Source organism: Corvus cornix, chromosome 13 (assembly GCF_000738735.6).
Source record: "Corvus cornix cornix isolate S_Up_H32 chromosome 13, ASM73873v5, whole genome shotgun sequence".
In the NCBI taxonomy this organism is placed as follows: domain Eukaryota; kingdom Metazoa; phylum Chordata; class Aves; order Passeriformes; family Corvidae; genus Corvus; species Corvus cornix.
Genome location: NC_046343.1, coordinates 651,199 through 677,166, shown reverse-complemented (window position 1 = coordinate 677,166; position 25,968 = coordinate 651,199). Strand labels below are relative to the sequence as shown.

The 25,968-nt window shown below is 43.1% G+C and overlaps 1 protein-coding gene across 5 annotated transcripts in view; it reads left to right on the top strand.

Moving 5' to 3' along the window:
• TCERG1 (transcription elongation regulator 1) overlaps positions 1 to 25,968 on the top strand; it is a 30,623-nt gene that overhangs the window by 2,284 nt on the left and 2,371 nt on the right. The window contains exons 3-18 of one of the 5 annotated variants that reach the window (XM_039559804.1): positions 1,389 to 1,541; positions 1,693 to 1,930; positions 4,517 to 4,759; positions 8,368 to 8,430; positions 9,687 to 9,887; positions 11,158 to 11,273; positions 12,385 to 12,470; positions 13,460 to 13,620; positions 14,394 to 14,460; positions 15,488 to 15,623; positions 16,452 to 16,541; positions 17,263 to 17,381; positions 19,342 to 19,492; positions 23,652 to 23,816; positions 24,548 to 24,730; positions 25,311 to 25,490. In XM_039559804.1, coding sequence (XP_039415738.1) covers positions 1,389 to 1,541; positions 1,693 to 1,930; positions 4,517 to 4,759; positions 8,368 to 8,430; positions 9,687 to 9,887; positions 11,158 to 11,273; positions 12,385 to 12,470; positions 13,460 to 13,620; positions 14,394 to 14,460; positions 15,488 to 15,623; positions 16,452 to 16,541; positions 17,263 to 17,381; positions 19,342 to 19,492; positions 23,652 to 23,816; positions 24,548 to 24,730; positions 25,311 to 25,490 — 2,352 coding nt within the window. Of the gene's footprint in view, positions 1 to 1,388; positions 1,542 to 1,692; positions 1,931 to 4,516; positions 4,760 to 8,367; positions 8,431 to 9,686; positions 9,888 to 11,157; positions 11,274 to 12,381; positions 12,471 to 13,459; positions 13,621 to 14,393; positions 14,461 to 15,487; positions 15,624 to 16,451; positions 16,542 to 17,262; positions 17,382 to 19,341; positions 19,493 to 23,651; positions 23,817 to 24,547; positions 24,731 to 25,310; positions 25,491 to 25,968 lie in introns of all 5 variants that reach the window. The other 4 variants (XM_039559803.1, XM_039559807.1, XM_039559805.1 and 1 more) reach the window with 4 other exon arrangements.

Here is a 25,968-nt window from a genome sequence, read left to right as displayed (position 1 = left end):
CTGCACACCTGGCACTCGCTGCCCATGTGATTTTACTCCTGAATTGGGGAAAGCAGATGTAGCAGGTGGAAAGTGAGCTTCTTCTCGCTGGATTCTTCCTACAGGTTATAAGAGCAAGAAAGAGGAAGCTCATGGTGTGGCAGGTGCAAGAGCTGTTGGGGAGGAACAAGGGAGGGAAAGCAGGCTGCAGCTGAGTTGAGGGCTTTTTTTGTTTGTGTAGAATGCTGTTCATGCGCTCTTGGCTTCTTTTTTTAATAGTACTTAATGCAAATAATTGTTACTAGTTTGGTACATGGATTTAAAGAGCAGTTTAAAATACCACTCTTAGAGCAGAAAGTTGGATCTCGGGGAAGCTCCTGCCAGAAGCCAAGGACGTGGCAGCACCGGCGGCTGCCAGGGGTACAGCTGCAGTCGTGGGTGCAGGGCTGCAGCTCAGGGCCTGTGTGTGCAGCTTGTCACCGAGCCACCCCCTCCCTGGGGCATGGATGTCCTGGGCTGTCCCAGCCCCGCCGCAGGCTCAGGGTGACCGCGGCACTCGAGGCTGTCACTCAATTAGAGCTGGAGAGATGGGGATAATTAGGGCAGTTGTAGGTGTTTGCAGAGTAAGCTAAAGAACTGGGTGAGTTTTGTCAACTGCTTTTATAGGGAAGTGTACTTGTACTGTACTTGTTGCGCATAGGGAATTTCAAATAGTCCAAGTAAACAAGAAAAATGAAAGAACTAAATGTACTTTGAGTTAGAAACAGGTGTTCAGGCTTTCAAGTAACTGTGTGTGCGGGACAGGTCAGGATTTCTTATCATGCGATAGTGAACATGCAATTTCAATTTCATCTTATTTTTATTTTAATTGGCATGAATTAGAATTTTAGTTAGTGGGAAATTTGGGAGTGTGTAATGGATTTTAATAAAGCCCACTGCTCAGCTGTGCTGACAAATTGGACGCTTACTCGTAATTTTTTTTTAACATTTCTTTCCTGGGAGGATCATTGGGTTTCTGGGGTATTTGGTTCACAGGTGGGGATGTCTGAGCAGCAGCTGTTCAGGAACAGCTCTTCCATTCTTTCTCTTCCTTGCATTGAGATATTTTCTCCTTTTCAGGAGAGGACTTTTCTTTGACCACATTTCTGTTCATGCCACCATTTTCAGGTGCCTTGATGTTTGTATCTCAGAAGTGAAGTGATGGCTTCAGCTGTTCTGCCATAGGTGGGGGGTTGGCAGGAAGCACATTCCCTGAGCTGGGAGCACTGGATTGTTAGAGAAGCCTCCAAGCCCAGCACAGCTTGTCCTTACTGCTGGTGTACTGTCTGTTGGTTCTCTAAGAAAGGAAAACTGCTTGAAATTATATTGTTGTTATCATTATCATCATTATTGTTATTATATGCCTTTAGAGACCACCATTTATGCCTCCTCCCATGGGTAGCATGCCACCACCTCCTGGTATGATGTTCCCTCCAGGAATGCCGCCGGTCTCTGCGCCGGGAACACCAGCAATGCCCCCAGCTGAGGAGATCTGGGTAGAGAACAAAACTCCAGACGGGAAGGTGAGATGGGTGCCGGGACCAGCGGAGCCATGGGTGGTCCTGCGTGAGCCCTGGTCACATAGTCAGGCGCTGGGTTGGAATTCCACTGGAGGAACTGGGCCGCTCCTCCTACGGTGAGCTGTGGTGTGACGGGGCCACTCTCCTGCCGTAGGTCTATTTCTACAACGCACGGACACGGGAGTCAGCGTGGACAAAGCCGGACGGGGTCAAGGTCATCCAGCAGTCGGAGCTGACGCCGATGCTGGCAGCCCAGGCCCAGGCTGTGGGGGCCTCCACCCCCACCACCAGCAGCCCTGCATCTGCAGCATCTCCATCCACCTCCTCTAGCACGCAGTCCTCCACCACCTCCACCACCACCACGGCCACCTCAGTGTCCCAGACCAACTCCAGTGAGTACCTGGGGGTGTCTCAGGCCTCGCGGTGTTGGGAGCAGGTGGTGGGGATACTGCATGGGGAATTGCTGCAGCAAAGCCTTGGTATCCAGGAGGAAGTTGTTTCAGCATGAGGTGGAGTGTGAATTTAAAGTACAGTGTTTAGTCCGGAAGAACCTTGCATGCAAACTTTTTTCCCCACCAATCTCAAAGAATTCTTCAGGTCTTTGTATATTTTTCTTCTGCTGTTATTACATCATCTCAGAGCTATTACACATCTATTTCCTTTTGACTACAGATAGAGCTAAATTGTTTTAAAAAGTGTTTCACAAGAAACGTTGATCTGAGGTAGGAGTTTAGTTGTAGCAATTTCCTCATTTTCTCCGTGGCATCTGTTTCTGTAGAAGGTCGGCTCTCAGAGCTGCCGGTCTGTGAGCATTGGTTGATTACAGAATCTGTAACACAGATTTGTTGTATTACTTTTATTAGCATTATTCTTCTGCCTAAGCCTTCTCAGTCCCTATTTTCTGGAGTTCCACAAAGAGGAAAGTCCTAGGAGCCATTTTTGTTCATTTATGACCTTTGAATGATAGTCTGGAGATTACTGCTGCTTCCATGGACTGAGCCTTTGCTTGTAGGGGTTTTCCAACTAAGGAAAGGGGACTGAATTTATGCAGCATGCACATAAATGCATGGCTGTGCACACGGCAGCGTGGTTTGCACTGCACTTTGGCACGTATGTGCTGCCCAGGAGCCTCAGGTGCATCTTGATAGAGATGTGTGTTAGGTGCTGTGGGTCTCTTTGCACGTGAGTGTGGCAGCAGCAAACAGCGAGTGAGGTCACTCCCCGTGCCCAAAGCCAGGTGTGCAGGGGAAGGAGCAGCTCAGAGAGCGTCCTGTCTTGTGTGCAGGGCCACAGACTGACAGCACAGCATTGGTGCTGAGCAGGAATCTGGCACTGGGGCATTGGGCATTGTAGCTGCACTGGCTCAGACACGTGTACTGAGCCAGGCCAGAGAGTGTGCAGGAGGTGAACTCTTCCAACTCCCACTGTGGAGTAGGAGTTGAATCCTTTGGAATTCATCTTTTTCCTGTAACAGGTGAGACAAGTCAAGCTTAACTCACCATTTAACCCAAACTTCAGATCTGTGTGTCAAAGAGAGTCAAATTTATGTAACACTTCAATTCTGCTTTCATTAAGACTGGAGGGAGGACACATCATTAGAGCAGCAAAGAACTTGTATTGCTCAAAGCATTTTAGGGCTTTTGTTTAATTTGAAAGGTAACTCAGTATGATGTTAATTAGCTGTGTTGAACTGTGGTCTGCTCTAACTGTTGTGCCGAGTAACAAGTCAGTTGGGAGGTAAATGTTAGCTCTTGACCCAATGTCAGGCTTGGGAGAGCTAGTCATGCTTTGGGAGCAGCACTTTATGCACCTTCTCTGAAGTTAAATTTCCTAATATTGAATGCTGACAATCTGTTCCACTTCTACCTGTTCTATCTGCTGAACTTTGTCTTTGCTTTCAAGAACTGTTACTGTTGGTGTCTGTGCCTAGGTGATGAAATTCTATAATTTAAAATAATTTTATAACTCTTAGACTTGGGCCTGTAAAAAAACCCTGTGACTTCTGGCTGAGCTTCATTCTTGCCTTGTACTGATTTTACTTAGGTCTTACAAATCACATACTGACTGTCTGCTCTGTTTCCCTAAATGTTAGGCACTGCTAAGAACTTTCACCCTTTCTGAAACGCTTAACAAAAGATCAAAAATCTTTGTTTAAATATGCTAATACTGGTATGTTGTGTGGAATGTCTCTGGTAGTAATAGAAAATGCACGGTGTACGCATTGGAATATGGCTGTAAATTGGTGTGATTTCTTTATTTTTCTTTTCCCCTTCTCCTCCTCTGCACCAAATCTTACAGAGTGAGCTTACAAGTTTAAGCAGACTTGTCTCTAGTTCCTGTTGGCCTGTGCTGTGAGACTGTTTGCTCCCAATTAAAACAATTTGAAATTGAAACCAGTCATGCTGCAAGGATTATAGAACTGAGTGCCAGTTGTGTGTTTTCCTGCTGGGAGGCACTGAAAACCAAGAAAGTTCTTGCAGCTCTTGAAGAAAAGTAATTTCCTTGCTTATTTACACATTTTTATTGACATTTCCTGTTCTGAGGGCGCAGCCCAGCATTGTTTAAGGCAGACTGCTGTCATGCACGTGCTGCTGCAGTTGCTGTTAAAAGCAGAATCTGTGTTCATGTAACAAAAGGACAGCCTGTTGCCATTGGAAACTTGCTGTAATGTTCCCTTTCTGTTTCTCTGAACAGAATAGAACCTCGTTTCAGCCTGTGGTTGTCCTTTGATACACCCCTGCTACTGCTGTAGAGACATATTAGGTGTAAAGAATGGGACAAATTGAAATTGGAAATTGACTTCCTTTGTGAATATTTAATGTTCCAGAGAAGGCAAAGTATTTTTTGTCCAGGAGTGTCCTCCTGCTGGTTATATCTGAGCGTACCTGCTTATGTACCGGGAAACAGAGCGCCAGTATGTTTGCAGCAGTATATTGCAGTGTCTAAGATACAAGGTGTTCTTTGTGTTTTTTTATCAGCACCTACCACACAAGACCAGACCCCGAGTTCGGGTGTTTCAGTTGCCACACCATCAGTCAGTGTTTCAACCTCTGCTCCTTCTGCTACACCTGTGCAGACTGTACCCCAGCCAGTCCCACAGACATTGCCTCCTGCAGTTCCTCATGCAGTACCTCAACCAACTGCAGCAATTCCTGCTTTTCCACCAGTAATGGTACCTCCATTTCGTGTCCCCCTTCCTGGCATGCCTATTCCACTTCCAGGTAAATTGGCAAACTGTAATTGTCTTGTCTGCTACATGTCCATGTTGTCAGTTGTTTGCACTCATGTGTCCACTGTGTACAGAACTTGCCTGGATCCTCTCCTCAGAGTATATCTGAAAGAATTCAGGGTTAGCAGACAGACTTTTTAATATTAACAAAGAACATACGTTTTTTTGATTTCTAGTTCTTTGCTATACTTGGCAGAAAACAGCTGCATTTAAACATATAATGTTTAAACAAGAATATTGAGCACTATATTTTACTAATTGCAATATTGCTTTAATTTTTTTCTACTTACTTGATTTAAGTCTTGTGCATTAATATTCACTAGGACATGGATGAGCAGGAAGAATTACCATGGAAATCATGACCCCAGTGATATCAGGTGTTGCCAGTTCTCTTAGGCTGCAGCCACTGGGCAGGATGCTGAGTGATGAGGTGTGACCTGAGGACCGTAATGAGGCATTTAGGGTGCCAGGGTGTTGTTATTCACAGGCTTTAGGTTTAAAGAACATAGAGGAGGAATCTTGGATGGCAGCACACTGCTTCTGGATATATCATAGTTTCGTAAATTTTTATGAAATACTTGAATACCTAAGGAAGTGATTTTAGGCTGGCAAAATGTTGGACTCGCTGTCTGTTGCAGAGGGCCTCCCAGGAGATCACTAATGACACTTAGCACTTACACACCACATTTCATTTGCATGGATGCTGTTGAGTTCCTGTTCTGGTACAAAATTGATGTGTTTCAGTGCGCAGTGGCACTAAACATGCACCGAGAACTGTTGATTTTGTGTTGCAGAGGGAGGTTGGAGACTGCAGTTGCATTGGATCCAAGTTAGTTTTAGATTTAAAAAGAAAGAAGCAGCTCTGAGCAGCATCCTCATGTTTCTGACTCTTTGTACAAGCTGAGTGGGATGACTTCCCTGCTGTCCTCCTAATGCAGCCACCCAGGGGATGTGGAGGGAGGCCTTTACCTTGCATTGAATTGGATGGATGAAAAGTAACCCTTCAGAACAGTCATTTGATAAGAGAAAAAAGCCTGAAAGCAGTTAAAGTGCTGACTAGAAGAGTGAACCAGCTTTTAGCTGCCTCTGCTTTTAGAATAGTATTCTAAAATAACTGGGCAAAGCTACTTTAATCTTGGATGGAAAAGGAAATCACAGTGTCGTACTCGTTGTTTTAAACCAGGAAACAAATAATATTCTGAACGTGATACTCCAGGCTGAACAACAAATGAATAAAGGGTAGGAGAAAGAAGTCTGTTTATTGGTGAGGTTTGGAAGAATAATAAAAATGGTTAAGCCTTAAAAGTGATTGGCTGAGTGCTCTCAGCTGCCATTTCTAACCTTGTCAGCAAGGGCTCAGCGTGGAATGAAGGGTCCTTACACACTGTGAGGGATATAATCTGCTCAAGTGTGACCTGTTGAGTAAAATCGGGATGGTCAGAACAGTGAAGAAGAGTGCCAGTGGAAATGGAGATTCTGGGTGTATGCCCAGGTTGGGCTTTATTGTGAGCTCTCAATCAAAAAGTTTTGGGAGTAGTACAGTACAAGAGCAAAGACAGAGTGGGAACATCAATCTCCTGAAACTCATTTTTGAAAATGATTTTTATCAGAATTTCCCTGGTAAGAAGTGTTGGCTCTGACCAGTTCTCCCTGTGAGCTGGGCTGCAGGTGGAACCCATAGTGTGTAGGAAGGACACCTGGCAGCAAAGTGCTGCTTCCACTAGTGGGTCTCATTTGTCAGTTTGCTTAGTTACAGAATGAAATCTGTCAGCTTCTTTCAGCTAATTCTGAGTTGGTTGTAATGGTTTCTAAACACTGTAAAAGAAAAGGAAAACTGTAAAATATTTTACAGTAACAAGAAACAGAAGAGTAGTCAAATTACTTCCAAGACAGTATCAAGTGATGTCAGAAGGTCTCACAAAGGTCAGACTGTAGATGGCTGGGGCTTTCAGCACCAGGTACAATATCAGCCAGAGGATTTGAACTTACAGGGACAGAGCTGAACAATACCACTGTCAAGTGATTTCAAAGTTAATCTCTCTGTTAAACTGTAGTAAGATGGAGCAATGGAAGAGTTCGTTAGTGATATCTCGTAATCTCAGATCTTAAAAAGTAAGTCTGCTTTCTCTCAATTCCTATGTTTTAAGTCAGTTTTATGTTTGGGAATGACCTTGGCAGCGGAAACAGCTTGGGTATTTGCTCAGTCTAATGTGCGCTGGAGCATCCCTGACTCCAGCGATCCCACAGAGTGTTATTTATGCCGACTCGTGCTGGAGACATGCTGTAACTTCCTTAACAAAACGAATTTTCAGATCCGTTGTCAAGTACATAACATGACCACCCTTCTAGTTTAGACAAACACTTCAATCAATGCTGTTTGAGTCAATGTTTTTATGTCTCAATTCAATACTTTTAAAAATAAAACTAGCTGCAATTCTCTCATTGAAATTATTTTTAGAAAGCATTACAATTTTGTCTTCTCACAAATTTATTTTCAAATAAATTGGCAGTATTTATGTTTGCTTTCCATACTAGATCTCTAATGACCAAACCCAGAAACTACTTTGGTTTTAAACAGGGGTTTAATTTCACTTTCCACTGGAGCATTTCCCACCTCACGTAATGAATTTGAACTTTTGAAGGGAAGTGTTTCAGTTTCTGAGCATCCAGACTGGACCAGCCAGAGAGCACTTCTACAGTTGCCTTCCACACCCAAAATGGAGGTTTTGGAAATGCACTCCCCTCAGCCTTGTCTGATGTCCCACTGATTTGGATCTGTCAAAGAGGATGAGCTGCTTGCCTTTTTGTGCCTTTTTGTATTATTTCTTACTGAGCTGGAGAGCAGACCAGTGCATGCTGCCACCTTTTTGAGGGCGAGTTTTGGCTTTTAAAGCATTTTCAGCTCATGCCATTCTCGATAATGAAAAATAAAGAAAATGCCCCTGACCTAGTGCAGCTTTGTGTACCTCTGTCTGCAGCTTCATTGCTTTGATTTCTTTTACCCCCTTTCTTTCATCTCCAGCCTTTCTGTAATGACCCTCATACCCTCAGCTTTCCCTCTGAGTTGCATTTGGCTGTCCAGCCTGCCTTGCTTTGCTGCTCTGACGAGTTCAGACCTGTCCTTCCACCCTTATTCTGCTCTCTAACTGCAGCAGCAGACTGAGAACCGCAAAGCCAATGAGTTTCATTGTGCTGCTGCTCCCCATGGGTCTGTCCCAGCAGAGGCTGCCTGTGGAAGCAGCCCCAGTAGTGGGATATTTTCCTGTGGTGCTGCCCTACAAGGGGAGCTGCATTCCCCCTTGGATGAACTTAAACCCCTGAGTCTTCACTGAAATATGTTTTTTCTTTTTAATGACATCCCAATAACTTGCTAAACAGCTGGTTTAACATAGTTAGAGACTGTTGCTGCAGCTTAAAATTAGTTTTATATTTGATCTGGCGTAAAATGTTGGAGCAAAAGTAATTCATATTTTCTTGCTGGGAGACTTCTTCTCTGCCAGCTGCAAATGGCATTCCAAATTGTGGCAGGAAGTCCATAGCACCCCGTGGTAGCTGACATCCCATGGCAGCTTTCCAACATGCTTCCTATCCGTTTTGCAGGTGTAGCAATGATGCAAATAGTCAGCTGCCCGTATGTAAAGACAGTCGCTACCACCAAGACCGGTAATTTCCAAACCCATCCTAGTTCGTTTTGTCTGTAAGTTGGCATGGTAGTGAATGTGGTTGTTTCTTTTATTTCTTTATTTGCTTCCCCACTTGAATGATGACATATACTTTATTTTCAAAACCAGTATAAATGCAAATACCATATTTGGTCAGGAGATAACTTTCCCAAATAACTGTTAGTGTCAGCTTATTTTGTACCCAAACTCTCGTACAGTTTTCTGTAACCATTGAGTTCTGTAATAACTGTGACTCTCATGCCCATACTTAGTTCCTAGTTTCTTGTGTGGATTTTTGTTTTCCTGCTCCACATGTGCAGTGGCTGGCTGTGCTCGCATGTTGTGTGCGTGTCTGTGCGTCTGAGTGTGAACTTTCATATTTCAGTCGTGGATTTAAGAACAGTCACTTGCTGAGAACACGTTATGGCAATGTGTAATGTGTGATTTCCATTATTTAAAATGAGACTTTTTCAATATTAAAGGCTCAAATTTATGATATTGTAGTTCCAATTCTATCCAATTGGTTGTTCTAGAACTTGTCGTTCCAGATCTGTTCATTATACTCAGTTTGTTGGGATGAGTGGAGAGATAGTAGGATACTGCAGCATTCTGGCTTTCTTATCTTTGGATATTTACTTTCCATTTTGTTTTAGGATTTCAACAAAATGGTTTTTTTCAATCAGTTTGCAGTACAAACAAACCCAAAAATCTGAAACTGTTTCATTCTCATCAGGTTTTATCCAAGGCTCTGAATTAATGCCAGTATTTAAGATTTATCAGAGTTCTGTTCTACATTCTACGGCTCAAATTCAATCCACTCTTGCCTTTTTTAAGAGCAATAGGAATATCTTGTACAATGACAGCATAATTAAGCAGTGCAGTAGACTTAAAAAAACCCAATTATTTGCTACAGACACCTGATAAAGACTTTTTTAATAAATAGAGTACCTAATTTTAAAATAGTGGAGTGTCTAAAAGCTAACAAGCTTTGTGCTTTGCAGAATTACACATTAATTAAAATTAAATTAATTAAAATCCAGTTTGCCTGGGAATGGGCATTACTGGTTGCAGAACACAGGAAGGAAATTTGGTAACAATGCCTTGCTTTCCAATTTAACTTTGAAAACAATCCTTCTTTTATTTCTATGGGTTGAATATTTTTAAGTTAAGTCAGTAACGTGCTAGGTGTTGGTCCTTAGGGCCCTGCATTGTCACTTACTGTTTTCTTTCCTTTTTCCTTTCTTTCCCTTTGCCCAGGAGTCCTGCCGGGCATGGCCCCCCCCATCGTGCCCATGATCCACCCGCAGGTGGCCATCGCCGCCTCCCCTGCCACGCTGGCCGGAGCCGCCGCGGTCTCCGAGTGGACAGAGTACAAAACAGCAGATGGAAAGACTTACTACTACAACAACAGGACTCTTGAGTCCACATGGGAAAAACCCCAAGAACTGAAGGAAAAAGGTACTTGGGTTTGTTTTTTTTTTTACTACAGCTCTATACTGGGGACATGGCTCAGAAGCATCATCAGTGGTCGTGTTTGAAAAAGCGAGTGGGAGTGTTTCTAGTCCCTGATCTCCCTGAAGAATATTTTGAAGTTCTGATTATAAGGAAACACATGAGTTGATCTTCAGTCTGAAAGTTGCAGCTTGTTTCCCACTGTACTGTAAGAGTGTTTGGTCCTAGAGTTGCTTCCAAATCCTGTGCCTAGGGTAAATGCATGTTCCTGTGCCAGTAGAAGGTGAGTACCTCACCTGCACATGTGCTGGAGAAGATTCCAGTTACAGACAGAGAGTGAGGGGAATTGAGGGGAAAAGTCAGTCATTCTAAGGCCTGTAGACCAGGGAAAAATGAAGATCATTGTGCTGAATTTCAGATCCTGGAAAACTAAATGTATAAACAGATTTGGAATATGAAGTAAAATAATGTCACCTCCCCGTGTCCACATCCCTACGTTGTGTTCAGGTCGTATTCTGTGACTCGTGTTCATGTAAATGCACATTAGATCCATGGGTGGTGTTATATGAGAGGGAAATTGCTCTTGTGTCGTAAATAAGGAGGAAGGGGCAGAAGTCCTGTGGCTCTTACTCAGTTTATAAAGCCTTGTGAGAAAACAAATCCAAACAGTTGTGCCTTTTATTGTCTCCTGAATTTTTAGTTACAAGAAGTCTTTGTTTAGATATATGCAGGACGCTTACGCTGTTGGTTCAATTAATGCCCATCTTCCTAATAATTCAGGTTAGATAATAGGTCTTTTTACTGAGATGAAAGTATCTTAAGACAGCAAATACCAATTTTGCTGAGAGAAGATTATGTGTTTTTTACTTTCTGTAAATGAGTGCAGAGAAATCCGCAGGTAATTCTGCATTGTCTCTGATTTTTTTTTTTTTTTCCCCCCACAGCATTTAAAATGTGAAAGTGGTCTTCAGCGTTGCACTGTTGGTTGATAATTGTTATTGGTTTAGCATTTCTGTTGGTACCCTTTAGTCAGCCTTTTAGTATAATAGCTGCCTCACAATATTTTCATTTTCCAGTACCAAGTAGATCTTGGCACAGGCGATAACTACGACTTTATAAGCAGACACTGCCCAAGAGGGACAGAAAGTGGTGAGAATATATTGAAAAGAAGGTTTGGGTTGGTGTTGTATTTGGAAAATTATACTGATAAAAAGAAATTTGTTGTGGTTCTATAGTGGTTTCTTAGTAATACTCAAGAAGACTCTTCTTTATTTAGAAAAAATGGAAGAGAAGGTCAAAGAACCTATTAAAGAGCCCTCGGAGGAGCCTTTGCCAATGGAGACAGAAGAAGAAGAGCCAAAAGAAGAACCTATGAAAGAACTGATAAAGGAGGTAAAAGACCTTAAACCCAAAAGCCAGTCTGAAGTCTCACATCCCACAGCTGTGGCTGCATCTTAGCTCAGGCAGGTTGGCAGGAGCCATGGTTAGTAATTCCAGTTCTTAAATTCCTGAGGGGATTTGAAAGCCTCCCTTTTTGGATTCAGATCTTTCTTTATTTTGTTAATTTTTTTACATAAGAAAAAAAGAACATTCAAAAGAAACATACAGAATATGTCATTTAAGAAGTTAGTAAGAACACGGGACAGAAGTTAGCTCATTACATGGGTGAGAACGCGGGACAGAAGTTAGCTCATTACACAGATGTGGTGTTCTCTCACTGATTTTAAGGGTCTCAGAAAATGCAGCTTCTCCTGAATGTTTGAAATATTTAATAGTTTTTTCTCTATTTCATTGCTTCATTGTTTTGAACAGTTGGACACAAAGCTCACACGTTCCCCCTGTGCTGTAGCTGCTAAGTTGAGGCTGTTAGGAACACATGTACTAGAAAGGGCTCTAGTGTTCTCAGTAAACAAAAGTAACTTTTCCTTTTGGAGACATTTTGCTGTGCTGAACAGCAGTTTCTGAGGATGCTAAGGGGTGTTTCAATAAAAATTAAAGCTTTTATCCTGATTTCTGTGAACTTCAATGTAGTTTATAGGCAAAACTACAAAATTCAGCTGCTGGGTTGTGCTGCCGTTCCACTCTGTTTACTTCTGAGGTCGTTTCCAGTTTGCTGCTTTCTGCTACAGAGATTATTTCAGGTTTTCACTGCTTCATACTGTGTCTCATTATCAAATAAGAATAAATGAAAATTTCTTTGTCAGAAAATACACCCTTGCACTTGTATCCGGGCCTTCCTGGATTTCCAGGATTCATGCAGATCTAGGAAGGTATTTAATTAAGGTTTTGCTGAAGTCAAAAGTTAATGCCTAGAGGTTTTGGAATTGAGATTTTGGAGTAGCAGCTGCTGTTGCAATTCCAGTGCTTCTGTTCTAGGCATGGATGAGGTGTCATTGTGAGCCGCTTGTCAGCATGGTTTCAGTAAAACAAGTTGGTTACTGTGTAATAAATAACTAGCCAGCTGTCATTGCCTGATCCTCAAACTCGTTTTTTCCTTGAGGAGCCAAAAGAGGAAGAAATGACAGAGGAAGAGAAGGCAGCTCAGAAGGCCAAGCCAGTTGCCACCACCCCTATTCCTGGCACCCCGTGGTAGGTAACTGCTCCTGTGGGACTGACACGGCTGTTGCTGGAACCACCAGGGAGGTTGCTGGGATGTTAGAACAAGGGATGGTGTGTGAAGAGTGTGCTCTTCGTGTGCTGCTGTCCCCAGCAGTGCCAGGTTCCTCTGGCCAGCGCTGCTCACTCCGTGCCCGTTCTCCTGGCACTCTGCGGGGTGCGTTGGCTGTTCTGCCACCCGTGCCTGCAGTCCTGGGGGTCCCTTACCAGGACTTCATATCCCAGCCTCTGCCACCAGTTCCACCTGATCTGGAATGAAATACTGGCCAAAAAAAAATCTTGCCCTGTGCCTTGGGGAACAAATAGCTGCAGCTGCTGGCCAAAACAAGGTTTTTGGGTGTTTTTTTTAACTTGGCCCAGAAACTGCTCGGGTGCCCATGGGATGTCATGAGGAAGGTGACTCTTGATGTAATATACGTAAATCATCTCTGTGTGTTTGCATGACAAAGGTAAAAGTCCTGATGGGAAAGGGATACTGTTTTCATTTTAACAGTTTAGCTGTCGCTGGTTTTTATTAATGTTTGATACTTAAAACTGTCTGCCTCTAAATTGTCTCTGTGGTTCTTTTATCCCATTGCATAAAAAATTCTGGCAAGATTGTTAGGTTGCTTTTTCTTGTATTTTTTGTGGCATTGGAGAGATGAGGTATGTTTTATCCCAAAATCTAATTCCACTGTCTAAAGTGGTTTTTTTTCAGAGAAGAACTGAGCATCCTCAGGCTCCTGAGAAAAAAAGCATTTTTAAAATTTCATTTTCAATTTCAAATTTTAATTACTGTATTTTCAAATCTGGCAGCAGAGAAAAGCAGCAATTCAGGGTCGCAGTTGGGCAGTGGGAATGTCTGGCAGTTGTGCAGTCAGTGTAAGCTGGGTCTGCCTGTGGCCTTCATGCTTCAGTCTGTGAACACAGTAACAAGCCCACAGTGAGTGCAGGTAATCCAAGCCTTCCTGTCACATCTCCAGGTGTGTGGTGTGGACTGGTGATGAGCGTGTGTTCTTCTACAACCCCACCACCCGACTGTCCATGTGGGACCGACCCGATGACCTCATTGGAAGAGCTGATGTGGACAAAATTATCCAAGAACCTCCTCACAAAAAAGGAATGGAAGAAGGAAAAAAACTTAGTAAGAGCAATCTTACTGCCTTCATAGGAAGCCTAAATATAACTTACCACTTTGCTTTCCAAAGCTTGTAACATTTAAATAAGTGACAGGAGTATAAGGACATACTGAAAAGGTGTAGAAATGTGGAATGCAGATTGCAGAGTCCTTTGGGGAAAAGATAGCCCATTGAAGAAAGTAGATACTAACAAGGTTAACTGTTTTGCTAAATGCCAACAGGCTGAAAAACCCCACAGTTTTTACTGACTGAAAAAAAGGGACTGTGTTTGCTTTGTAAGAAAGAGACCAGAAAAGATTAATCATAATGTACAATGACTCTCACAGAAGAGTTAACTTTGAGATCATCAGTTGGAATAGAGTTTGGAAATAGCTGTCAAGAGCAGAGAATGTTCAAAAGGCTGCTGAGATGAAATGAGATTTCTGTCTGGCCTGAGTTACGGGAAATGGGTCAGGGATGACATGTGGGCTTTGTAGTTGGAGGAGAGCAAAGTGCAGGTAATCAGGTAGATCCAAATGTGCTTCATTAGACTATTTAGCTGGAGTTGCTTTCCCCTAAAAATAAGAGCTCAGTGTTTGTCATTTTAAATTTCAAGTTGGCTGAAGTCCACCAGTCCTGTCCCCAAATTCCCATAGTGGTACTCTGAAAATGACTGAGAACCACATGTCAGACCACAATTGCTGCACTTGTTGTCCTTGGTTTGTGCATTAGGTTTCACTCATAAGTTTAAAAATTTTCATCAATATAAAATCTAAAGTCTTACTGAAATCTGTTACAGTTAGAGAAGAGCATGAAGCTGCAGAGGAAGCAAATGAAGATGAGCCTATTAAAATAAAAAAGCGCAAGTAAGTTTTTGCTTTTTCAATACCAAGTGATCTGTGTAGGTAAAATAACTGAAGTTTGTTACTTGAGCATGTATGTTGTGTCCAGCAGAGTAGAATGGGAACTGAGAGGGTTGGTGAAGAGAGTCATCAGCTTTCTGCTGCTCAGCAGCTCAGGTATTTGATATTTTCCTGAGATACCTGAGACTCATGCAGAGAGGAAATAGCATATGTTTTGGAAATAATTTGAAATTGAAATCAATGGTGTAAGTTGGTGAATCCGAAGAATATTTTGAGTGTAGTGTGTCTTAAATAGCTTGCTTCTGTTGTTCATTAATTTCTGGGCCCAAGACTTTGTTGTCAAAATAATCCAGCCACCTAGATTTTCATGGTGGTTCCTCTATTTTCACTCTGTTACAAAGGTTTGCAGGTTTGGCTAATGTCTTTTGGTCTGGTTTGCCTTTTGGAAGTGGTATATGAGATATACATGGTGTTTTAAAAGTGGTTTCACCATGTTATTTGTGGTTGTGTCCTCTGAGGGAGGATCATGGAGCTGTTAGCAGTAAGGACCGGGGGTTTGTTTTGGATGAAGTGCATTTGCTCTTAGTAAACCTAAATCAGCCCGCTTCTCCAGAAGCTCTTTGATGGGTGAGGTCTCACCTGTGTCTCAGCGTTTTTGGTGTAGTGATTGTGAGGTGTTCCCAACTGAGCAAACTCCCTTAGTGCCTCACAGCCCACTCAGAAGATGAGAAAATTAGTGCTGTTGATGTAAAATCTACTGCATGTCTGGTAAGACCTTTGAATACAACCAGAGTGTGCTGATTGCTTTGAAGTCATCTGTTGGCACTCAAGTTGCTTGGAATACCTTGGCTCCTGAGCTCTGGGGGTGAAAGCATTCACGTGCACTTCTGAGAATGGCTTTCATGGATTGTAAGCCTGTTCTTCTGGTATGATCAGTGATATCTACCTTGTCCTGGTATGGTTCAGGTTCTGACCTCCAGGGCTGGCGTTTTACTTCTCAACTTAAACTTTATGTTTGGGTTTTTTTCAGGAAAGATGATATCAAAGACATTGATTCCGAGAAGGAGGCTGCTATGGAGGCTGAGATTAAAGCTGCTCGAGAGAGAGCCATCGTCCCTCTGGAGGCTCGGATGAAGCAATTCAAGGACATGCTGCTGGAAAGAGGGGTCAGGAACCTGTGTGTGTGTGAGGAGAGAGAGAGGGAGGTTCAGATTACAAATGTGTGTGTGTGAGAAGGGAGAGAGGGAGGTTCATGCAGAGGTCTCAGTTCTTGGTGAATTCCAAGCCTGCAACACTTTGTGCGTGGAAACAATCTCATCCTTCCTCTGATCAATGAATGGTCTTGGTACAAGACTCCAGATTTCAAAGAAACTTACAGCAAAGCTTTGATTTCTGTGTAACTGAAATGACAGGGTCAAGACAGATTTCCCACCCCCCCCCCCCCAGCCCCTCAATTTTTCCCGAAATTAAGTAATTACCTAAGTGGAAACTGCTGTTGAAGATGAATAGGACACACAAACTGGACACATCCTTAATGTCTTCGGAAATGTTCCTACTGAGAAAAGCAGCAACTTCCACTCTAGTCTGTACAGTCTTATCCTTAAATGGGAGACTTTTTGCTTTTAGTTAACTAAATCTGAAATCTACTCGATGCCAATAAATTTTGATAAATTAGACTAGCTGAATATAAATTTGGATAGTAACTAAGAAATTAAAGTGGTTCCAGCTGCCTATGGAATACAGCTTCTCAGGGCTTTCTTTCAATGTACGGTTTATTTTTAACATCACACAGCAGTAGTAAATAAGTGTGTATTATCCTTAAGAAGTTTTCAGAGTAAATTGATGTTGAAACTTTCTATGACAGGCTCTGTCATCCATTAGTGATGAAAACTCCAGGATGAGTTTGGTTCCCTCTTTTCATCACATCTTAGTGTTTTCAAGGAAAACTGCACAACTCCTGTATAATTTGTATATTCGTCTTTGTTTAATTAAAGGTCTCTGCCTTTTCAACATGGGAGAAAGAGCTGCACAAGATTGTGTTTGATCCTCGTTATTTGCTGCTCAACCCAAAAGAAAGGAAACAGGTAAAAAAAGTCAAATTCACTTCCCATCTAGAGACAACTACTACAGGTTTATCTGAATCCTCAGTCTTTGTTTCTGCAAACCATTCAGACTAATGAGTGCTGCAAGGGATTTTTGTCATGATTAAGGTTTGCTTGGAAATGGAAGAAACCCACAAGGGAAAAGTGTTGATAGTTGCTTTATTTCCTGTTGTTGGAAGGTCGCTTATTTTAACACAGTGGAAGTTGTATGTCTACAGAGCACTGCTGAAACCTGAATGAAATAGTGAGAGTCATCAGTATCGTGTCAAAGTACTGGCATAATAAGTAGTCTAGCTATTTTCTTTTAAAAAAGTGTTTAGTGGGAAAACTAAAGTGCATTTTTATTGCTAAGCAAGTTCTCGCTTCAGCAGCTTTTCTTCGAGTGAACGTAGGGAAATGGAAAGCTTTGAGAACATGGGAAGTGTCTGAAACATGGGACCCAGGAAAATGTTAACTGGAGTGTGTAAGAACTTCTTCCTAGGTCTCAGATGATGTGTTAGGTACAGCGCCCTGCATGTGCAGCAGCTTGGATTATTTCCATATTGAAATACAAAGTGTCTAAGATTTCTGCCTCCTCTGTGTTGATTCTGTGGTGAGAGGAAAGGAAACAGGAGAGGGAAAGAAGTGGGATTTTTCCTCCCTCATCCCAAGAGCTTCTGTGTGTCAGTTGTGTGTTTGCTGTGGGTGACTGGTGTTTCTGTAGGTGTTTGATCAGTATGTGAAAACCCGAGCAGAGGAAGAACGCAAGGAGAAGAAAAATAAAATAATGCAGGCCAAGGAGGATTTCAAGAAAATGATGGAAGAAGCAAAGATTAATCCAAGGTAGGAGCTTCTTTGTGGTTCATGTGCATAAGCTCTACTAGGACGCAGGGTGTTGGGTGGTATTGGGTTGATTAACCTTGTTCAAAATGAGCAAAGAGGAGAAAAACCGTGAGATATTGTTGAAATCTTCCTTTGTCTGCTTGTATTCACCTAATCCATGAAATAATACAACTTGTGATTTATAATGATTTACACATTTATAGTGATTTACATATTTCAAGTTTAAGAAATCCCCAGCATGCTGCCTGGATTGTGAGAAAGGCCTTGGATCCACCACAAGTTTCTTTAATAACCCTGTTTCTTCTTAATAAGTCTCTGAGAAGTACTGGGGAGGTTTCTTGGGCTTGGAGGGGGCTGAAGGGATGGTTTTCTTGTCACAAACTGTGTTGATGATATGATAAAATGTTCTGGTTGCTTTAATACAGCAATGATTACGCCCCCCTCACATGCAGACCCCTGGCAGCAGTAAGAGCGAGGGCATGACAGTGAATGTATGTTCAAGATTTCATTGCTGGCGTTATTTGTTTCACAGCTTCCGCATGTAGAGGTCATGAGATACATGCTTATGTCACCAGATAAACTCCAGAGCGTCCTCTTTCAGCATCTCTTGGCTCATCTGGCATTAATTCTTTTCCAGTGAAATAACAGCTCATTTGTTTCACTTCAGCTCAGTTTTTTCCAGTGACTTGTTTTAGTGACAGTGTTAATGGTAACTTTTAAATTGCTTCAGAGCTGACTAATAACTCAGTAGTAGGCTGGAAGACTGGAGGCATGGAAATGCCTTAAGAAACAGTTACGTTAGCTTTAGTACCCTCAGCTTTCAGCATATCTCCAGTGTGTCATGTTGGGACTGATTCTTTACCTGATTATGGGCTGGGGTGGGAAAGAGACTTCCAGCTGAAATACTGTCTTGTTTAATCTTATCCTTTGTCTTCTGGTTTCAGTGTTTGTCTAAAGATATGGCTGTACTTCTGTGAGTGCCAGACTGGTTTTTTATCATCTATCTCAGTCCAACATGCTCAAGAGTTTGTGTTCCACTTCACTTGAGCAGCTCTTGTTCTTCAATCTAGCTGTACATTCACTTTCTAATCCTTTTGAATAAGCTACCAAATTCTCTTCTTGTTTCAATTTACCCTACAGCAACAGTAGGCTGGATTTTCCAAGTCTAATTATTTCCATGCTGTGATGAAAACATTCGTATGATTATAAGTGTCTCACGTATTCTTGGGGCCAGATTTGCATCAGAGCTTGGAAAAAGCACAGTAGTGATTTTTTTCCGAGGTAAGTGGCAGTAATGTACCTACTGCACAGGTTGGAATCTGGCCCTGGAGGTGAGAGAATGGTCAGGGAAACGCTGTGGGATGATGGGTTGAAAGCCCAGTGTTGCTGCCTCTGCCCATAGTGTTCCAAGGGGTTTCAGCTCTGTGTGGTTTAAGCTCAGGCTCCGCAATGTGCACTGCAGGGGGAAGAGTTGGTACAGCCAGTGTTCTGTGGGGACTCCTACCAAAGGCCGGTTTTCTTGGTAAACTCTTAGCATGGTTTGGCTGCAAGTGAATGCACCTGAGATTTTTGGTTTCACAGTGAAATACCTGGACAGACTGGTGGCTGAACTGCTAACCCACAGAAAAGAAGAGTTTTGTAGACAACTGAGTTTTTTTTCATTTCTTCTCCTTGGTTGCACTGTAATCTCTCTCTACACCTGCCCCTTCTGCAGGTGGCTGTATCTGAACAAACCAACCCACCCTTGTAAGTCTCTGACAAACACCTCTTGTGTGAGTGCTGACTCCTTTTATAGAGTTCATTGGTCGAGCAACTCTGAAGTGAGACCATAGGATTTGCCTTTTGGGTTTTTTAAGTTGTGCTCTGGCATGTACTGCAGCAGAGGAAATACTTCCCTGCTGAACCTGCCTCCCAGCCCAGACAGCTCTGCCAAATGAGTTCACTTGCCATTTTGTTGCAGAACTACTTTTAGTGAATTTGCAGCCAAGCATGCTAAAGACTCGAGGTTCAAGGCAATTGAAAAGATGAAAGATCGAGAGGCCTTGTTTAATGAGTTTATCACAGCGGCAAGAAAGAAGGAGAAGGAAGACTCGAAGACCAGGGGAGAGAAGGTAAGGGGACTCTTGAGTTCCAGCAGTGTGAGTGGTGTGAGTGAGATGGGACAGAGCCAGTGCTTGGTTTCCCTGAGCCTTCCCCAAGACATGGGCCTGCACTTTCCTAGAAGTGTTACAGGCAAACACTTCAGGGGTGTCCCCCTGGCCTTTCTGAACAATTTCAAGTTTGCAGTTTTACTGACTTTTAGAATATCTAGAACTAAATTTTGATTACCTGTGAAGCTGAGTTTGCTTAAACAATGACACTGATTTTTTCATTTACCCAAGCAGTAACATTATCTTCTTGACTGAAGTAATGCTTGATTTTTTTTTTTTTTTTTTATTAAGTTCCTTTATCCTGACACATGAAAAGGAAAAGGAGTCTTACCCTGTTTGGCTGGAACCCCAGAGCTGGTTGTTACCTCTCTGTTCCCTCAGTGGGGGCAGGCAGGACTTGCAATTTCCTGAGGGTAGTCTCTTTACGTTTCAAACAGTTCCTTTTCCATCTCAAAGCAGGCACTTAGGGAGGGACTTTTTAATCTTTGAATAAGTAGATCTTATGTATAAACTGCTGCTTATTAGATATAAAGGTCAGCTATGACAGATTAATGAACTCCCAGTGTCACATGCTTGCACTGCCGGTGGTGGGGAGCAGCTCTCCCCCCTGGAGATGGGACATCAAATGGGGTCACCAAAACCTGGGGCCACTTACTGCCACGTCCCTGTGTGTGTGTGAGTGGAGAAGGTCACCTCTGAAGGCCAATCATTTTGGACATGTGGAAGTTTGCAATTTTTATTATGTAGTATGAAGTTATTGCAGACTTCCCTACCTGGAATGCTTGCAGGAGAGAGAAGTGCTGGGGGACAGGTCAGATTTGGGGACAGTTTCATTCTTCAGGAAGCTTTGTGTATTTTTAAAATCTGGGTGCTCTGATGTAATTTGATTTTCACAAACGTTGCCTTATCGCTGCTGTTTTCCATAAATGATTGTGCTTTCAGAGGGGAACTGATATTGTTCAAGACTAGATTTTACATACTGCAGTTTGATTGTGAATATGGAATTTTAAAGCATTTTTGCAGCTTAATAGTGCAGTTGAAGACTTTAAAGAATAAATACTAGTCTTGTTGTTGCATGATTGTTATAAAGTTGAAAAGTTAACAGAAGACATTGTATTTGTTTGCTTTGAATAATGTGTTTTTTTTCTCCAAAAGCCTTTTGTAACCATTTTATGTATTCTGTTTTATAACAAGTGGATAGACTTTACAGTTATGTGCTGTGCGGCCTGTCAATCAGTTCAGTCTGACAGCTGTCAATCACTGACACGCAAATATTATGGGATTCCCTAGTGAGGAAAGCATTGGTATCTCTGTGTGGTGACTTTAGCCTCCCGCAGTTCCGGTACTTTACATTTTTTTAGTTTTTTTCCTTGTGAAGTGATGAGAGTTGTACCTGCAATGTGTTAACTGCCAAAAAAAAAAAGACTTCTAAATACACCTGAAATGTTTTCAGCCTTATTTTCCTTTGATTTTGAAAGTGCTTAAAACATAAAAGAAAATTTAAGGCGTTTAACCTGAAGCTTTCTCAGTCTGTCCAAAATCATTACTTAGGGAGAATCAACTTTACAGAAATCTTTAAGGTAAGGGTTTTAAATTGTATATATAATGTTTGATTTTGCCTCATGGAGTTACGGCTTATGGGATGGGGATGGAGCAGCCAGCTGTTCCAGTCGCTGGTTTTATTCCTGTGCCTGATCTCAGTGAGTAAATCCCGTGCCAACACTTCTCAGACGGCAGAGAGGAGTAGCGGGGGTTAAGGATATCAGGGAAGGCACTGTGGGCAGGTAACGGTGACCAAACGGCTCCTGTGCTGGCCAGGACACAGCCTTTTGCCATGTCCCTGGGGTGAGTTGTGCCAGCAGAGAGCCTGACGTCCCACTTGACACAGACTGGCCGGAGTGTTGGGCTGCACACGCCCTGCACCTCGTGCTGGTGGCTGTGACCCCACATCGGAGTTCTGGGGGATACTTGACTGTCAAGCGAGTCCCTGTGTGCAGACACACAGAGCTCACAATCCACAGCTGGGATCTGAAGATGTTACTCCTTGGTGAGATGCTTTAGACTCAATTATTTAAGACATTTTAATCTTCTTTTTAAAATTTAAAGTGAGCTGGCAACAGCTGTGCTGTGTACAGGGCACCCGAGTGAAATGAAAGCTGTGCTTTAGAGCACCAAGGCCTGAAGTGCCATTGGTTCCTGGGGAGGGAATTGGCTGTGCCCTCCTGTCTCCTGCCCAGTTGGGAGCTGGCAAGGCTGCAGCTGGTCCCACTGGCAGCTGCACAGGTGGGCAGGAGCTCCAGAGGGAATCGGGGAATGAGGGGTGCCGCTGGCAGCTCCTGCAGGAGCATCTTCCTGCAGCCCGTGGTGGTGGCCTCAGGTGAAGCTTTGTGTGGCAGTGGTGCCACGGTGCTCCTGGCAGTGTGGCACCTCATCCTGTGGAATACATCCATGCACAGGTGATTTGTGCAAGAGCTTGGGGATACCCTTACCTTAGAGACTTCTGTAGTAACAGCTGGAAACTCTTTGGTTTCTAACAAATATTTCAAATGCCATGGCTTAGAAAGCTTCATATTTCAAAACTGCATGCATGTTTTATGATGTTTTGAAACAATATTCTTAATTTTAAGATGAATAAACAGTTTGCTTAGCATTTTGTTGAGCTCTTTTAAGATAAAGCAGTAGTCCTGTAGCTGTAGCACAACATCCCACTGGCACTAAGGGGCTGGTCTCTGATGTGTGCTTTACTGTTTTAGTCTCATTTGGTATAGTAAAGAAAGCCTATAGAGCCTTTTATGTTTCTATGTTAATATTTTGAAGAACTAAAAGTGTTGGTGGGCAAGGCTGCAGAATGTTGGTGCTGATCTTCATTCTGTTCCTGCGTTCTGTAACTAAACATGTTTTAGAGGATGAGGATGTGCCAGGTCTCTGGCAAGCTGGAGCCTGCTCTGTCCATCTGCTCCCTTCCCTGAGGAACCTCAGTGTTCTGCAGCTAAACTGCTTCTCCTGGTTTCCCTTTTTTAAGGGACGGGGAGGGGAGATGAGTAGCAAGTAACAGCCAGTTCTCCTCCTGGATTTTGGGTTTTTAATTTGTGTGCCATGAAGCCATGTTGAGTTTGTGGCCCAGCAGGGTGTGGGGTGCTGTGGAGGCAGAACCCTTTGCCCTGCCCGCAGAGCCCTCGAGCATCCCCTGGCCCCAGCGAGCAAGGCAACCCAGCCCCTTGCCTCTGCTTTGGGGCGGGGGAGGCTGAAATGCCAAAGCAGCCTGCCAGGAGTGCACGGTGACCTAAGAGCTAAAGTGCAGCAGGGACAGGGAGATCATCTTCCCCAGAAATCATGCTATCTAATAAAGGCACAGTAGTTGCCCTTACAGCTGATGGTTCTGGGACTTTGGATGAAAACATGTTGCTAGTTGTGTTGAAATAAAACCTGCTATGATTGATCCTCTGCCAGCCCTTGCAATGGCTGTTGCTAGGACAGGAACATAACATGCCATTTCCAACTGACAAAGTAGACTAAAACATTTTTTTTCAAGCTTTTATAGAAATGTGCATGTCCATCCTAAATATAATTTACTTAATTACCATATGCGGATAATTCTTTATTGATTAGATCCATCTTAAGACATTGCTCTTTGCTGGCAGATCCAAGCATTTACCTCTGTTAATTGTACACCTGGAGGATGAATCCGTAAACACCTGATTTCTCTAGAACCCTGTTTCAAGCTGCATGGCCTCTGGAGTACTGATATGCAAAATGCTATCATGCAGCATCAGTAACTTGTTGATTTGACTTATATATAAAAGCTCAAAAACAAGCTTAAATTGGAATAAAGTAATAAAGAGTGGTGTTGGTGGATGATTCTTTATAGAGTTCCATCTTCGATGTAGCAGATCACCTAAATGTATCTGCTTTGGCAAAATTGTCTCAAGGAACAGTGAATTTGGGCTGCAGTTGTGACTAAATTCAGGGTTTTAGTGATTGCTCTAAATTGCAATGGTATGTAATGTTAATGTGATCCCTCTGATGAAGGTAAGTCTACTCCTTTTTTCATAAGAGCAAACTGTGGGATATTAAAGTGTCTTTCTCAGGTGTTGCTTTTCTGTTTCTGTCTGTATAACAGATCAAAATGGACTTCTTTGAGCTGCTGGCAAACCACCACCTGGACAGTCAGTCTCGCTGGAGCAAAGTGAAGGACAAAGTGGAGACTGACCCACGGTACAAGGCGGTGGACAGCTCCTCACAGAGGGAGGACCTGTTCAAGCAGTACATCGAGAAAATAGCCAAGGTCGGCGGGGAGCGCTGGGAGCGTGGCTGCGGGTGTGCTGTGGGCAGACTGATCTGTGCTGAAGAGAATTCCATACCGGGGTTACTGTAGCAGTGCCCCAGAATGGCAGCTTGGAACTTAGAAGTTCTGTCCCTGGTGGGATGTTTTGTGGGACCTGTGCGCACACACACACACAGTATCTGGGAGAAGTTACACCTCAAAGATTTCTGTGAAATCACTGGTGCTAAAAGTGGCCATAAAACTGCAGAAGCTACAGACACCACATTGATTACTTCCTCCTAGGATGGGCTCCAGTTCCTTTGCTGTGATTTTCCCTATCAACTGAGCTACCTTCAGGGATATGTGTTCATACTCAATTCCTTCACTGCTGCTTCCGTCTTAATCCAATATTCCTACCTTTCTCTTCCAGGCAATTAATGGTTGAGAATGTAAAACTGAGCCAACAAACAGCGAGCCCCTTGGCCTCTCTTATTCAGAGTGTGTCGCTGGACACAGCTCCTGGGAATAGTTGTTCTGTGACCAGACTTGTCTCTCCCCCATGTAAACCCTGTAATGTTTACATTACAAATGTTCAAGAACATTTGGTTCTTGAAGCAAAATTTCGTAATCCATAGATCCCAAATCCCTTTAAGGTGTTTTGTTCTGAGCTGCCTTTAGTTTGATAGCCCTTTAATTCACTTTCTAGTGAAAAGTGTTGTTTTTATTGAGAAAAGTTTGTTCTTGAATTTCAGAATTTAGATTCTGAGAAAGAAAAGGAGCTGGAGCGACAGGCGCGCATCGAGGCGAGTCTGCGGGAGCGCGAGCGGGAGGTGCAGAAAGCTCGCTCGGAGCAAACCAAGGAGATCGATCGGGAGCGGGAGCAGCACAAGCGGGAAGAGGCCATACAGAACTTCAAAGCACTGCTGTCGGACATGGTGAGGCACAGACAGGCGCCTCGGCTCGTCAGGGCAGGCTTTAGCTGATTGGTGCTCCCTGGAAAAGTCTTTTGGCGTTTGGAGTTCCAGCTCCAAAGGGGTGGAATCCCACTAAGGGTTTTGCCTTGGTTGGAAGAGAAGGCTGTGAATTTAGGGCTCTCATCCAGAGGGTGCTCTCTGGGCTGCAAGCAGGGCACTGCAGAGCTCCTGCTGTCTCTGGAAATAGTAATCTCAGAGGCTCCCTTTCCAAGCACTCCGGTGAACACAGGGTGTTGTGCACAGAGGAGGAAGGAAAGGAGGGCGCTTGGATTTTCTGGTTTTGAGAATGCTCAGCCAGGTCAGCGGGACCTCTCTGTCTGCTCCGAACCAATGCAGAGGGATTCCTTCTGCCGCTGCCTGTTCAGTGTTTGTGGGGAACCTGCTACAGTCTCTTCTCAAAAGCTGAGGGTTTATCTTTTATTTTAACCTTAACTTCAAACAAGATAAAAAAAATAAGCATATACTAGGGTAATGATAATATATTGATTTCTACAGTGAACTGTAGAAAAACTTGTTTAAAAATAAATCATCTTTGGCTCAGGTGCGTTCTTCAGATGTGTCCTGGTCTGACACCAGGAGGACTCTGCGCAAAGATCACCGCTGGGAGTCAGGGTCCCTGCTCGAGAGAGAGGAGAAAGAGAAGCTCTTTAATGAACACATTGAGGCACTTACCAAAAAGAAGAGGGAACATTTCAGGCAACTTCTGGATGAAACTTCAGCGGTGAGAGCTGTTATGTTCAAATTGACAGTCTTTGCAGCCCACTGGGTTTTCTGTTTTTCTGTCCCACAGTCTGATTCGTTTGGCTTTATTTCCAGGGCCTCTTTGCTTCATCACTCTCTTTTCTCCTTCGTAACAAAATTTGTGCATTATGTTTCCTTACCTGTTTATCTGGAGTGTTCCTTTGATTGAACATACAGTTAATTTACATACAAACTTCTAATCAGTGATCTTTTCATCTTCTTTTTATTTCTTCAGTACTGAGTTATTTGATACTCTTCCCTGTCTGGCTCTTTCAGATACTCAGGGTTTTTGCCTTAATGGCTATCAGTATGGTCCTACCCAGTTCATCTGTTCTGATGTTCTCCTGCTGAACCTGAACTTTTACTCTGCTCATGCTGTGGAATGCCTCCCCGATTCTGTGCATTGGGGGTTTAGTGAGGTTTCCTCTTTTTTAGTTCTGTGCCAACTTCAGGCAGCT